We start from the raw sequence: 15,758 nt of genomic DNA on the forward strand, positions 1-15,758 counted from the left end.
TCCTTTTTTTTTTTTTTTTTAAAAAAGGTCGAAATGAAAAAAAATGGCAATTTTTAAAATATGCTTACCAAGGGGGAGGTGAAAAGAAATTATAAAAAAAAAAAGAAAGAAAAGTAAAGGAATACCATGTGTTATTATATCGAGTAATGTTTATATATCACACGAGAAGGTCAGTGGAGCAGGACGGTATTATTATACCCACCCACACTTTGTATGCATATATAAAATGCGCATATGTTTTAATATCCTCAAACATGATCCATTTTGGCGTGTCAAAGAAAAAAAAAAAAAAAAAAAAAAAAAACAAAAAAAGAAAGAAAGGAAAGGAAGAAAAAAGGAACTGAGCGCAAGCATGCACGCAAAACTTTGTGCGTATAAATAATATTATAAAAAATATTTATACGTATTCCGGCCCACTAATGGAAGGGATAAAAAAAAAAAAACAGCTATTTTTTCTTCATCGTGCTCAAAAGTCGAAAAAAAAAAAAAAAAAAAAAAAAAAAAAAAAAAATCTGTCATACTAGTGTAATATTCGATGGAAGACAACTATATATGAGGGAAATTGTAGCGAGATGGAAAAATAAAGTGTGAGTGTTGGCGAAAATTATATTTTGCCAACTTATAATATTAAGGGGAAAATGCCCATTTTGAGAAAGTGTGACACAGCTATGCACTTTTTTTTCCTTTTTCTTATAATTCCGCGCAGGTGTTGACTACTCGTAGGTAAATGTCGTCGGTGCTCGCGATGTGGAGGCGAAACTGCGAGAAAAGAATTGCCCCAACGAAAAGTGTATACCAGTGCAAATATGCAAAAGAGAAACTTGATATGGAATTAAAAAAAAAAAAAAAAAAAAAAAAAAGAATGGGTGTACCCTAAGGGAAACTGCAAAATTTCGCTATTCTTATCTTTACGCTCTGTCAAATTGGAAATGCACTAGTGTGAATTTGGTGCATTTTTGCCAAACACCATTTCTACACCCTGCACCGGTGTTATAGGGCTTGCATCCGTAGCCCTCTTAAAAGAGGACCTCACGAGTGTTATTTTATTTTATTTCTCCGTAGAATCAACTTAATGTTTACCCCCCCCTCCCTGATTAGGATTGGGTGTGAGTGTGGAGGCGGACATTTTTTCATTTAAGCGGTTTCTAAGGATAATATGAGAAATCAAATCACCATATTACAGTTTCCTTCATCCTCTACTGTTTAGCGTGTGTTGTATGCCTTCCTTTTAAGTGTATATCTTCCCCATGTGGATGATTTAGTATATGTACACGCATATGTAAGAGGTAACTGAGGCGCCTCCTGAAGGTCGCCAGTGCATAGTTGTCACCATCACACGTATTGAAAATGGCAAAACGTGAAAGATCAATGGAAAAAACAAACTTTTAAGCAGGTAATCCATGTAACGCTCTCATAATATTAATTACACTTCACCAGACGGGGCACAATTTTATTTTGCAATTTCTCAACCCATCTGAACAGACTGCCCCAGCACCGTTGCAGGCGTTACGTGTTTCCATTTAGCGACTGTTTGTTGCTTGTCCCCGTTCGGGGGAGTGCCGCCCATGAATGCGTGCTTCCTTTAAATCAAGCCGGAGCAGGGCGTAGGAGCCTCTCGCTCTTCGTTATCTCAAACTGTGCTAAGTTTTTTCTAAGAAGAGATGTAAAAATTGTAGCATGGTGGATGAATCCCTGTTGATGAGATGGAACCTTTTGGCGGTTCACACGCATCGGGGTGACAAAAAAAAAAAAAAAAGAAAGAAAGAAAAAAAAAAGAGAAAAGAAAGTGACGAATGGTATATTTTTTCCGAAATTAAAAAGCGTTCCATCATGAGTGATCCCATTTTTTTCAGTAAATTTTTTTTCTCCTTCAATTTGGGGCATCTTCCTAGCAAGGTTATTTGGGGAGGTTTAAAAAAAATAGCCTTTATGTGGGCATTTAAAAGGAGTAAAATGGTGCATGGGGTGAATTTTTTTTTTTTTATAAAAGTTTCGCACATGTATACTTCTTGTCCGGATTTCTGCACGCACACAGTGGGTTAAAGGATTCTTCACAAATTCTCCACCAGGTCTAAGCCGACCTTGGAGTAAAAGACAGAACGCTGCACGAACGGTTTTTGCAGTTTGCTGTAATCAAAAGGCATTTTCCTCTTTATCGCTCTGGAGTCATTATTTTCGATGTCATCGTACCACTCGATTTGATCACCCATAGTCTCCAACATGTTGTCAGCAGTGGACCAACTAAAGCGGACAATACTTGGAAAGCCAAAAACGGAATCGAAATTATTTTTTAGAAAATTCTTTGTTATTGGATCTCCAGGGTATCCAGATCCGAAGCCTTTATCAATATTAACTAGCGGTTCTTCATATTTCCATTTTTTTATGAGAAAATCACGTGTGACTTTGGCACATATAGATGCAGCACTAACGACTGGGTATAAAGAATCAGCTTTCTCCCTGACGGTGCATTTTATATGTGGAAATAATTTTGTCAATTTCTCTTCATACACATTAGCTTTCCCAACGGTGTCTACAAAAACTTCAGTCAAATTGCACCCTCTACTAATAACATGGTTAATGATCGAAATTGCCGTATCATGAGAAATTTCGTTTAAATTATACTTTTGTTTTTTCAACATTTTGGCACTTATGTCTTGTGGCATGAGCACATGTATCCTCCATCCAAATGGCAACTTTGAATTGTTTAATTTGTGGAACATCATTTCTCTGTCTGCTTCGCTTATTTTTTTCGAATCGTCAATTTTCATTTCTTTTAGTAATTTTTCATGTTCCTTGTTACAGTAAAATCCTGCATATACCATGGGCCCTAGTACGGGTCCTCTTCCCGCTTCATCGATGCCTAGCCGAACCTCCTCGTCTCCAAATTTATACAAATTGTCAATGATGAGGGGTTCCATGATTAGGAGGAATTATCAGCTAAAAATATGCGAACTGTATGGCACAACTGTTGTGCAGGAGAGTGGTTTGTTTACTCAACCTGGTTGGTCTTTTTGGGGAGGTACCCCTGGAATGGCTATCAGGGTGTGTGTTCAGCCTCTCCTCCTTGATGCCGCAGGGAGGAACACAATGGAAGGTAGAAAAAGGGGAAGAGCTTACATGAGCAGAGTACACTACCATATGCTCACACACGCACACACTTCTCATGCCTGTTAGTTCTTTTTACACTTTTTGAAAATTATTTAAAAAATGATGCATCCCCCCTCGCGTTGCATATTTAATAAGGGTGGATGCAGAAAAAACAAAAAAAAAAAATGAGAAAAGCGAAAGGAAGGCGAATGGCACACACTAACGAAGGTGCCAACTGCAGGAACGTCAGGCGAGATGGTAATAAATTATAATAGATTAGCGAAACCTTTTAACCAGCCATTGCATTATATTCCTGAAGTGAATATATTTCCCCTTATGAAATGGTGGCGCCCGGAAGAGTAGTCTTAAGGATCTCCTGGTTCCTTATTCCTTGGCAAGAATATGGAAAAGGATCAACCAATGGTGCGATGATTATTTCTTAAAATGAACCTCTTCAAGAGGGAATCTCGAAAAGAGGAAAACACAAACCATGTGGAAATGCATCGGGTTAAGTTGCCTTTAGCTGAGTTGCTTCACATAAAGTGAAGCGATTCTCAAACTGCAAAACAGAGGTATAACTGATCGCACATATATGTAGCATTTTTTTTTTTTTTTTTTTTTTTTTTTTTTTGAGCAAAGAGACATTAAGCATATTGCGCGGGTTGAAGTTGGACATACGGCTGAAAGGAGTTTTTTTTTTTTTTTTTTTTTTTTTTTTTATTATTCCTAAATTGACTCGCTCTTATGTTCGCCATTTACTGCTGTGCCTACCATGAATGCATGCGCATTTGGAGGAAGAAACGGTTGAGACGGTTCTACATGCGGAAGGAGACACATTTGGAAAGGTCGACGGTACCAGACGGGAGCATGGGTCAATCAATGTTGGAAGTGAACAAATAATTATACAATGAGGGAGAAATTCTTTTTTTTTTTTTTTTTAATTTTTTTGTTCCCCTTTTTTTTTAGTGGTACCTAGCGTGTTGCACGTTTTTGGAGGGAACTCCCCCAAACGAATTGCCCCGCCATGGATGTCGCACATTTTTCTGTGCACGTGATATAATTGGCAAAACATTTTGTAAATTTGCTTTTTTTTTATCATAAAAAAAAATAAAAAAGGTTCCAAGTTTGTTATCTTCCTTTTGTACATAATTCACATGGAGGGTAATGTAAACATTTGTTCCGCATGTGACGTTATATGTGTGCTAACCGTGGACATAAGAAAATGCATATTTTTTTTCCCACTTAAGGTATAGTATAGCCATTGAACGTTATTTTATTATATTTTATTTTTTTAAATGTGAAGTGATATGCGCATGCGTATATGTTTGCAAGTTCCACGCACAACCAGGTGGAGGAATTACACCCCTACAAAGCGCGTAACTCTCCCCTGAGAACGACCCATCATAAAATATAAAATAAGAACAAAAAACTGAATAAAACCAGGCGTGAAGAATTGAACTAAAAGAAGATGCTACAACAAAGGAAAAGCTACGACGCAGGCGTGTAAAAGCGCTCGAAGGACCAACCTACTTACGACATTAAACAAACTGTGGCTCACAACAAAAAAAGGCGTTCCTTAGTTCTGCGTTTGTGAGACGGCTTGTTCACTTACTTGGGAGAGGCACAGCTGCATGAACGAACAAGGCGGGGAGAGAGAAAAAAAAAAAAAAAAAAAAAAAAAAAATGGGGTGAAGGGATGGAAATAAGGCTCCCCCAATAGGTAAACAGATAGAGCGCCCCCACAAGGCGGATAAACAACCCACCCCTTCTGCAATACGCAAAATGAAATTCACGAAGTGAGCGAAGAGAACTGTCAAGTGGAGACAAATTCGCGTAAGGGAAGTGAACAAAACCGCAGTTGCAAATTTTGTGCAGCGTCAGAGTTTTACTTAAGTGGCACAAAAAAGAAGGAAGCTCATGCTAAGAGATGTCTCTGAAACGCATATCCCTCACACAGATGAAGTGCCAACTCGATAGTCTCATAGAACTAATAAAGGCATGTGAAAAAAAAAAAAAAATAGCCGTAAAACTAAGCGAAAAAAAAAAAAAAAAAAAAAAAAAAAAAATAGCTAGCTATATGAACCGTTCAGGTGAGAGTGGAAAAAGAAAAGAAAAAAAAAAAAAAAAAACATGTAGAAGAATAAGCATAAGACTGCTGCTAACTTCACATATACGCAGAGTGATCGTACGTATAACACTAATGCATAAATATATATGTACCTTTTCGCTGAAGAATCATGTGTAGGTTCATTAGCGGAAAAAACATCAAACTTTTTCCTTCTTTTTTTCTGTACCTTCATATTATAAATAGAGGGTAAACCTCGCCTAGTCCAGAAATTGGCATAATGCTAATTTTGCCGCGCCCACTCCATATCTAAATATAATAATGTACTATATACGCATATATATATGCGTATAAAGTGCTGCTACATTTTTTAGCTGCCGCTTTTGCCCGTCGCTGGCGATTCCATCCCCCATAAATGTCATATGTTATGATATATTTTGATCTATACAAATATTCATTTTTTACCTATATAAATAATTTGAGGTACAATTTTTTCGTGCACCCCAGACTTTTGCAACACTTGCGCCTGCAGAATAAGTATATACGCACGTGAATAATATGCACGTACATATATGCATAATACCGCTTCTGTGCTATACAGTGTACTTATATATAAAGCGAAGGTCAGCCTGCTACTGATGCGAGAAAAAAATGTTTGGTACATATATATATATGTACACAGACCCGCGCGAGATTCACGTCCAGCCGCGGTGAATATATCAGCGAATCTCGGCGGTTTTAGCAGAAGGCAGTAAATGCCCCTAACGTAAAAAATATTATACTCATTATATATATAGGTATGTATATTATTATACCATTCATATACATAATATTTTATAATATGCCCCCATTTTCATAACTATTTTTTTTCGTCCTCGCGCAAAAACTTAAAAGGGTTCTCACACGCACCTTCCTTAAAAAACCCAATTTGCTTAACTTGGTAGAATCGCCAAGAAAAAAAAGGAAAAAAAAAAATAAAGGCACAGCGACTTTTCTTGCATGTATTAAATTACGTCCTCTATGTAGTGCTAACGCAATAATAAGTTCATATAATTATGCCTACGCCATTATAGTACATATCACATATAATTTTATATAACCTTTACCCATTAGCGTAACCATGCCAATGCGCTATATATCAACATCATTAAAAATATGCACAATTAATTATTTTTTTTTTTTTTATGTACGGGGTTAACCTTAGAGTTATAAAAAATCTGAGCTTATGGGATATGTTATTGTACATCTATGAATTTGCATCTAACTATATCCAAAACAAGTAGTTGAGCCAACTGATTTTTTTTTTTTTTTTTTTTTTTTTTTTTTTCCTTTGACCAAAAAAAAAAAAAAAAAAAAAAAAAAAAAAAAAAACAGAAAAAGTTAGTAATATATATAATAGAAGCTAAGTTAGTTCCTTCTTCCATCACATTCATTCTGCGATTTTATTAAATTATAAAATAAAACCATATATATGTATATATATTTATATGTTTATATTTATTTATATATTTCTTATATGCTTATACTACCGTCGTTAGATTTCGATTTGTACATTTGATCTGTTTGTTCATATTAATTTTTTTTTTTTTTTTTCTCCTTTTTATAATTTTTTGTAAATAAAAAAAATCACAGAATATTATATGCACATAGATGTACAGCGGCTTGTGCATATATATATATATAAGAACATAACGAATAATGCCATGTACGTGGTATATGCCTTTTGGAGTGTTCACGTATGTGTTATATACATTGTTACATAGTCGTGCGTAGTGTATAATATATATATGCTCATGTGCGAAGGCGTGGCGTATTGCATTAGCGGTTAGGGCTACATTCGAGTAGTTATCGCGGGCTCCTATAGCCCTTTGTCGCCGTTCTCACGTCATGTTAAATAAGAGGGCTTTTTCGCACAGCAGTGTTTGCCTGCGCCAAAGTAGCCGCCACCTCGATATGTGCGTTTGCATGCACAGGTAGAGAGTCGGTGCGCAGGACGAACGCATGATGTGCGACCACCCCCCACACACGTAGCAGTTACTATGCAGTGTTACATAAGTGCCCATATGCGCCTTAACCAGATACTCATATGTAATTTCCCACATTGCACGCTTAATTTTTTTGAGATGCATTTAATAATGCCTATGCATTTGAGAACATACATTTAAGGTGAGAGAGTAGAGAAGACTAAGACATTCTCTTTATTCAACCACCATTTATGCTTCGTGAATTATACGATTCATTGTTGTGATCATCCTTCTGTGCTGATGCACCCCTTCTAATTATTCAACTTTATCTCACATTGAGACATGCGTCTTTTCACATCACACGTATGTGTGTCTGCAGTAAAACCACAGTGTGCAGAGACATGCTCGCCTGTGAATATGCACATGTGTATTTATGTATATAGATATGCTCACTGTGCTTATTCCTATATGGAGTCTTCTTATGCACATCCGTTTTCAGATGCATAGTCAAACATACACGTTGCATAAAAGAGCGCACACCCACGGTGTAGCATTTTAGTAGATGCATATGTTTTGTGTTCCTCCGCCGAAAATCCAGTCTATTTATTTCTTTTCTTTTATTTTTTTTATATTCCTTCCTTAGGACCAACATATTGTGCAGTATCTGCGCTAACCGCATTTGTGTACTTATCTAAAAATTAACATCTTCCTTCATGTAATCAAATTAAGTTTTATTTAAATTTTTTTTATTTTATTAAGCCCGTTTTAATGTAGAACCCTTCGCATGAGGGTTATTTAATTCTGGCCATTTGTCCGCACGTGTTTTTCTTATATATGTGCAACGGTGGATCCGTCGTATCACATTCCGTTTTGGTTATAGAATAGCATGTTCATTTTTCACGCAGAGACCTATGTCCAACTGTACTTTCGTATATGAATAGCTTTCTATGCGAGTGCCTATGTGTACCGCTGAGTGATCACTATCTCTTTTTCCACGTGTGTAGAGGAACTCAGCCTTGAAAGCTAGAAGGTTTGGCTTTACTGAGTTTTCCCCTTTTTATAATGAACCCCATATAAGCGCACTCGTATAATACGTACAAATTAAGTTTTTATTCTTCTCAATTTTTATTTTTTTTTTTTTATTTTTATTTTTTTTTTTATTTTATTTTTTTTTCTCGCGTTTAATATTTTGATGATATAGGTGGGATTGCATCTTCTATATACCCATAGTATAAAAGTGTGTCCCCACTATTTTGTGTTGCGTTTTGTGCAAACATAAAACGAACACATATAGTTAGTTTTATAAGTGCCACCAGGTGTTATGCCTACGTACTCTTACGCGGGCTCCAAGCGAGATATATTCTACTTGAACGCATTGTGTTGTTTTAGAATTGTAATAAGTGCTACTTGGCATTACGCTATGTAGGAGCATATCCCCTTGTATAAGGATGATATGCCGTCTAACTTGATTTTATATTAATTTGTATGCAGGCATACGCAGCATACTATTTGTATGTAAATATATGTATGCATGTCTAAATTGCGTGTCTTTCGCTTCTTCAGTGCCTTTTTTTTTTTTTTTTTCTTTCTTTCTTTTTTTTTTTTTTTTGAACAACTTTTTATGAACTAAAGTGTAGCCTCTGAAGTGAGGTGGTCAACAGGTTCGTACACACAAACTTGCAGTTGTATATTTGTTACCAATCTTTGGATGTTACGTTGATCAGATTCCTCTGAGGAAATACAAAAAAAAAAAAAAAAAAAAAAAAAAAAAGTGACACAACGGAATTGTAACGTAAAAGTGTACCCATCACGGTGAAGTAAAACCAACGTGGAGACCAAAACAAACATTAACTCCATTCGAAGACAAAATGTTCAAAGGGAGTAGCAACAGAATGAATGGGCACTCATTTTATGGGAACCCAAATGAGCCCGACGTGAGTAACCATCACCCCAAAAGCGCCAACAACGTTTTCTGTAGCAACATTATTTCGAGGCAAGAATTTAATAAGGATTTCATGAGGAGTAGGAATTTTTTGGAGGAGCAAAATTTCAATGGGTGTTCGAATGGTCTTTCCAAGGTGGGGAGTGCAAACAACGGCATGGTGTATGTGAATAGCCATGGGGAGTTGGTCCATTTGGATTACAACGGGCACGCCGCCCCTAGGGGCATGAAGGGGCAGTTGTATAGTGGGCATGTTGGTGGGCACCCTAGCGGTAATTTTAGCAGTCAAGTGAGTGGCAACCTTAGTAGCCACCTTAGCAGTCAAGCTAGCGGCCATTTTAGTCGACCCAGCTTGAACGGAAGTAACGTGTTCAAGAAGGTGCTCCCAAACCAAGCTGAATACATACACGGGGATTTCCTTGGAGAAAAAAAGAAAATCTACCACAGTCAAAGTCTAGGGAATAACGCCCCCATGATGGAGGCACCTACTAGCAAGTGCAACGTTAATGCCAATGAAATAATGAACAAGCGCTTATTTATCAATAATCTTATCGAAATAAAAGAGAAACTGAACAACATTAAAAGGGAGAGGATGGATTATGAGAAGGAGGATGAAGAGAAGGAAGAGGAGGAAAATGCTAACTACATGGTTCATTTAAAAAGTTATGATAAATTGAAGAATTCATATTCATTAACAAATGTAAATAAAGTGCAGGAGAAAATTATGAACAAGGTCAAGGCCCAGGAGGAGAAAAAAAAAATGTCTTACAGTACCTTTTTTGAAGATTGCGGGGGGGATGTGAATTACCCAGGCGGTCAGATCAATGGTCAAATCAATGGTCATATCAGCGGTCACCCCAGCAGTCACCCCAGCAGTCGCATCTGCAATCCATCGCAGCAGAATGAGCAATATGCCAAGTTCGAAAAAAGGAAAAGCGCCGAACAGATGGATGAAGAGAGCAACTACGTGTTTTACGACTTGAAGCAATACCTAGGAGAGAACCACCGGCAGAAGAAGGGATACTTTGGAATGAATGGTGTCTATGGGGAGAAGCAGGGAGAAATGTCACTCGATCATCCATCAGGTCGTCCATCTGATCGTGCAGTCGAACGGGCGGGTGGTCGGCTCGCAGAGCAACTGAATGATCCTCTCCAAGATCGGAAGTACGATAGTTACTTGGATCGAAAGTGCAATAATTTGCATGACCGACATTTTGAAAAATTCCTTGTCAGGAAGGAAGACCAAGAAAAGGCGAAAAATGATCAGAAGGAAAAACAAAGTAAGTACGAACACCTTCAGAAGATTGGAACAGCAGTCGGTGGAGCTAGTGATCATATGATGAGAATGGTGTTGGAGCAAGAGAGTTTGTATAACAATATGCAGAAACATGCAGGTCCTTCCAAAGCCCTATATACAAACAGTGTGAAGGGCCTTAAGGTTGTTGATAATGTTATGTGTTGCCTACCTCCAGAAGACACCAATCATAAGGGGAAGAAGAACATACCGACGATGATGTATTTAGGAGGATCTGTTTCACCCCCAGGAGTAGGTGGTATTGGGGGGGTGGATCCATGTGGCAAGGTTTTTAACGAGAGCAACGTATACGACGTGCCAACCAGTTTATATCTGAGCAAGGGGCTAAGGGATGAAGATAATTTGAAGAGAATGTTAAATGCAAGCACGAAGAAGGTTTTAAATTATGAGGAAGATTATCGAATGCATCCTTCCGAAGGGTATCAATTATACAAAAGTAAGAAGAACGGAGGAGGTGCTGGTTGTATTGAAAACGGAGCAGGGGCACAGATGGGAACGACGTCTACGCCATTAAGGAATGAAAATGAAAATTACGTGGGAAAAAGTTGCAGCTGTACGAATTATGGTAAGAAGAAAGGGGCAATGACCGATGCAGTATCGAGAGGGAATTGTTCCGGAGATCACCTGAAAAAGGTGGTAGGTAGGATAGAAAAAAATGGGAATTTGGCTGAACAAGTGAAGGGAAGTGGAGCGGGAGGTAGTATGGACATGCGGATGGAAAATAATAAAGGGGAAAAAAACGTATGCAGAAAAAACAGTGGAGCATCTATGAGTAACAATATCAATTTGAACGTGTCTGACACCGACCTTAATGGAAACAAGAACTCAAGCGAGAAGAGGAATTCTTATGATAACAACAACGGTATGATCAGCAACAATAGTATAAATAACGTAGATAACACAGTGGCATATTTTAAAGAAAATTGTCTGAGCAATGAAAATGTGGTGTACGACGAGGAAAAAAAAATTTTTAAAACAAAGGAAAACTGTAATATTAAAATATATAGGAGAAGCTTAGAAAAGGAGAAAATGCTGAACTTCCCTTTAATCCATTTGGGTGAAAATGATGTTATAGTTAAGAGGATAAAATTATATTATCCCATAAGAAATGAAAATATATTTACAAATATATCAAAAATTATTTTTATGACAAGTACGAATATCTGCTCGTTGTATCTTTCAGATTCTTATCTTATTCATTATGATGATGTGAAAATTCAATCCTACCTTTCGAAGGGAGGCTTTGGAGTTGTTTATAAGGGAATTCTTTTGAGGAAGCTGAAAAAATGCGAAATTATGTATGGCGCCAGTGGGAAATACAGCAAGGCGTTGTCAAATCAGAACAGCTTAAAGGGGCTAGGGGGAGCTAGCGGTGAGACTGCAGGAAGGACACAGGGGGGAAGAAGCTCCCATAGACAATTGAACGGGGAAGATAATGATCAGGATAATGATGAGGATGAGGCGTACGAACAGGAGCAACAACAGATGGAACAACAACTGGACGAGCGGAGAAATGTGCTTCACGCGGATGGAGGGAACCAAGACGGATCGAGCAACTACGCAGATAACAGTAATGTACAGGATGGTGCTGAGTCGAAGGGGAACTCAGGTCATGCGAGTGGACCAAATCGAAGCACCCCGAACAGTAACTCTCCCAAGGGAGATTTCCCAAACAAGCATTTCCCCATGAAGAAGAAGAAAAGTCACAACAGCGACAACAGCAAACTTAGCAGAAGCACGAAGAAGTTATGTAATTTGCGAAATCAGTTGATTGAGAAAATATTCGATACGTTCAAGAATCCAGTAAACCCCAACGGTGGTGGTAGTGGAATGAATGGTGGGTACCCCCTCAGAGGAGCAGAGAGAGAAGAAGAAGCTCGGGAGGTACAACCGGAGGAGGAAGAAGATGAACAGCCCTATGACGACGATGAGAGAAAAAAAAATTGTGATATTGAAGATATTCTAAAAAGTTGGGATGATGATAAGGCGAATCAGGAGGTGAAGAAGAAAGCGATTAATCATGATAATTATAACATGAGCAAGGGGAATGAGAGAATGCTATTGAGGAACGGAGAAAAGTTTGGAATCGGTAATGTGAACCCTGGGGAGGATGTGGAAGATGCTGAATTTGGATCTGACGGGGAGAAAAACCCAGAACAAAAGCAGATGGACAAAGAAGAAGCTATGGAAAAAATGGACCTGAAAAAAGGAAGCAATTGTATACACGTACAGGAAATAAGAAAGTTAAAGAAAAAAATGCTAAACTTTATTTATTCGAAAAAAACAAATGAGAAAATAATAATTGATAGAGATGAATTTTTTATCGAAGCCAAGAGAATTTTTTATAAATTAAAAATGATGAACAATACGGAGTTAGATAAAAAGTATCATGAAGAAATAATTGCGTACTTGTTGTTAGACGTGTACCATAACAACACTGCATACAAAAATAGCCTCTGCTTCCTGTACGTGAAGGGAAAAAATATTATAACGTACGGAATGAATAAGGAAAGTCTCTATATATTTGATAATAAAAATATTTTCCACTACTACAGTGATAAGTGCATATTCAAAATTGTGTTTATCGATGAACACAAGGAATTGAAGAAGTATCAGAACCTCACCGTTTTCAATGTGCTAAATAATGAAAGGATGATGAAAACTTCTTCTCTCCTCAAGCACGAAATTAATAAACATAAAAATGGATTGAATAAGTTGGCAATCATTCCCTTTAGCAAGATGAATATGAGCCACCTGCTGAATGCGCTAATATTTGGATTTCTGAAGTTCCTTTTTAATTTAAGGAAGAAGTATCATAAGCAGCCAAATAATTGCTCCTGTTATCCTCAAGGGGAAGACTTGCAGAGTACCCCAAATGGAAAGAGCTTGAAGAAAATGATGGAGAGAGAACAAGATAACAACCAGACGAACATGTCAAATAATAACGCTTTTTTCTCCAACCTACAGTATACGAATTCGGATGCATGTGGTGATGGCGCTTTCAATTTTAATAAGGAAGATAGAGATTCCATTATTCTTCAGGAAAAAATTAACATGCTTGATGAGTTCCTCTGCTGCAATTACGAGGAAGTGAGTGCAGACTATGCGGGAGGGAAAAGCAAGATAATGGGTGGTAGCGGTAGCGGAAATAACGACAGAAGTGATGAGACGGAGAATAACAACGGGGTTGGTACTGGTAGTGGAAGTGGGGTAACTGCGCATGGAAGTAGTGGACGAAGTAACAACGTGCATAGGGATGAGGCTGATAAAATGGGAAGTACAAGCAAGGCTAACTTGCATCTAAGCAATAACGGTGCAGGGAGCAGTACCGTGCTGAACACGAACAATACGGATGAGTCAAAAACTACCATGATGATGAATGTGTCTAGGAAAAAGAACGCTTTTAAAGATTATGGCAACGAGCGGGAGTACAACTACAGTGGTAAGGTGAGCAACCGGGAGGAGGCGCAACAACATTTGGAGGATGTGTGCGCTGAAAACTGCGGTAGGGATGAGGGGGAGAACGATGGTGACCAGGACGACAACGATGATGGTAGTGACGATGATGGTAGTGACGATGATGGTAGTGATGATGATGGTAGTGATGATGATGATGACGATGGTGACGCCGATGAAGAAAGAGCTTTTCTATCGCTGTCGCGCGCGGGAAGGAAGGTGAAAGGCACTGGAGAAAAGGGGTTATTACCTGAGGTGAAAAATGTAGGAAGGATGGGGGTTGTTAAAAGTTCAAAATGTAGGGTAGATACGAAAGGGATTAAAAACGCCAAGGTGACATCCTTATCCGTGGAAGGGAAAAACTTGCTGAAAATGAAATCCGGGGCGGATGGAAAGGGCGTGAAAAATATGGCTTTTGAGGTTAAGGAAGAAGCAGCAGAGGGAAGAAATTTAATCAACGATTCAGAAAAAGTAGGAGATGAGAAAACATGCGAACAGAGCGAAGAACTTGTACAGGTAAAAACACCAGTGGCTATAAAAATACACGATTTGAAGGACAGCAAAAATTTAAAAAACTTTTTAAGGGAAATAGAAATATATAAAAATATTCAGCGTCCAAATATTTGTACGTTCTATGGAATATGCATAAGATCAAATAAATTAATGTTACTGTTGGAATACTACCCTAAGGGTAATTTATTTAATTTTCTAAAAAATAAAAATAAAATTCACAAGAAGCAGAGACTAGCATGGGCATCCGAAATGTGTTCTATTGTCCATGCCTTTCATACACATAACCCTCCTGTAATAAATGGAGATATAAAAACATCCAACGTTTTAATAGACAATAATATGCACTTAGTTATGTGTGATTTTGGAAAAGCTCGTTTTAAGAATACAAAACTTTATAGCAACTTTGGCTCCTATAGATATATGGCCCCTGAAACTTTTAGTTGTACATCCGAAGTGACAGAGAAAATTGATATATGGAGTTTAGCATGTTGCATCGTTGAAATATTTTCCAGCAAGTACCCATACCATAATTTATCGAAGAATATAAAGATTCGACATGAGCTTCTGGTGAATAAGAAGACTCCACACATTCCAAACTTTCTACCCAACTCCATGAAGAAATGCCTGCAGAGGTGCTTCAGTTTCAACCCGGAGGAGAGACCCTGTGCTTACGAGATGTACAAGTGTTTGAAGAAAATCAAGGTTGTCGAGTGATGATCCGATGGGACAAATAATCGCCAAGTATTAGAAAATGTGCAGAACGACATGACGAACGAAACTATCCATGTGTACCCTCATCTCGGCAAATAGATAGGAGAGCTAATGTTGTAAAAAGGAAAAAAAAAAAAGAAGAAGCAGTTATCTTTTAATCCCGCTTTAGAAAAAAAAAAAAAAAAGAAAAAAAAAAAAAAAAACTTTCTGATTATACAGAAAAAAGGACGTAAAGGAGCGATGCATTTTACCGGAACGGAGACTATGCGATTTTGAGTAACCTCACAAGCATATATTTCCCATTACCATAAATCATTAGCATCGCTATTTACATAACAATTACACATACATGTATATTACACGTATTTACATATACGGAGTTCCAAAAATATGGTACCTGCTTTTTCCCACCGTTTTGGGCTCAACTTTTTTTAATCACATGCGTATTTTTATCCCCTTGCCATACACAGACATGTGTACATGTTTTAAACACCCATGTGAAATGCGGGGGTGCGAATATGTAAATTTTTTCGTACTGTGTATTCTTTTAATTTTTTAAAGAGACACACAAAATTGTATATTAGAACTTTTTTTTTTTTTTTTTTTTTTTTTTATATTTTTTATTTAATCTGTTGGTTGGTTACTTCGTGGGAGCACACAGCGAGAAAGGTGTAAACCGAACTTCGCCTACCACACGCGCATAGT

The 15,758-nt window shown here is 37.6% G+C and overlaps 2 protein-coding genes across 2 annotated transcripts; one reads left to right on the forward strand and one right to left on the reverse strand.

The window, feature by feature from the left end:
• Positions 1–2,051: 2,051 nt before the first annotated feature.
• PKNH_1126300 (ribonuclease H2 subunit A, putative) lies at positions 2,052–2,918 on the reverse strand (the record flags this gene model as incomplete). The annotated part of the gene is made up of 1 exon (XM_002261402.1): positions 2,052–2,918. One exon carries the CDS (start codon positions 2,916–2,918, stop codon positions 2,052–2,054), a length of 867 nt encoding a protein of 288 aa, XP_002261438.1.
• A 6,090-nt stretch (positions 2,919–9,008) lies between these two features.
• On the forward strand, positions 9,009–15,056 carry PKNH_1126400 (tyrosine kinase-like protein, putative; the record flags this gene model as incomplete). Its single annotated transcript, XM_002261403.1, has 1 exon — positions 9,009–15,056. One exon carries the CDS (start codon positions 9,009–9,011, stop codon positions 15,054–15,056), a length of 6,048 nt encoding a protein of 2,015 aa, XP_002261439.1.
• Between the last annotated feature and the right edge of the window lie 702 nt (positions 15,057–15,758).

This window comes from Plasmodium knowlesi (genome assembly GCF_000006355.2).
Source record: "Plasmodium knowlesi strain H genome assembly, chromosome: 11".
Lineage (NCBI taxonomy): Eukaryota > Apicomplexa > Aconoidasida > Haemosporida > Plasmodiidae > Plasmodium > Plasmodium knowlesi.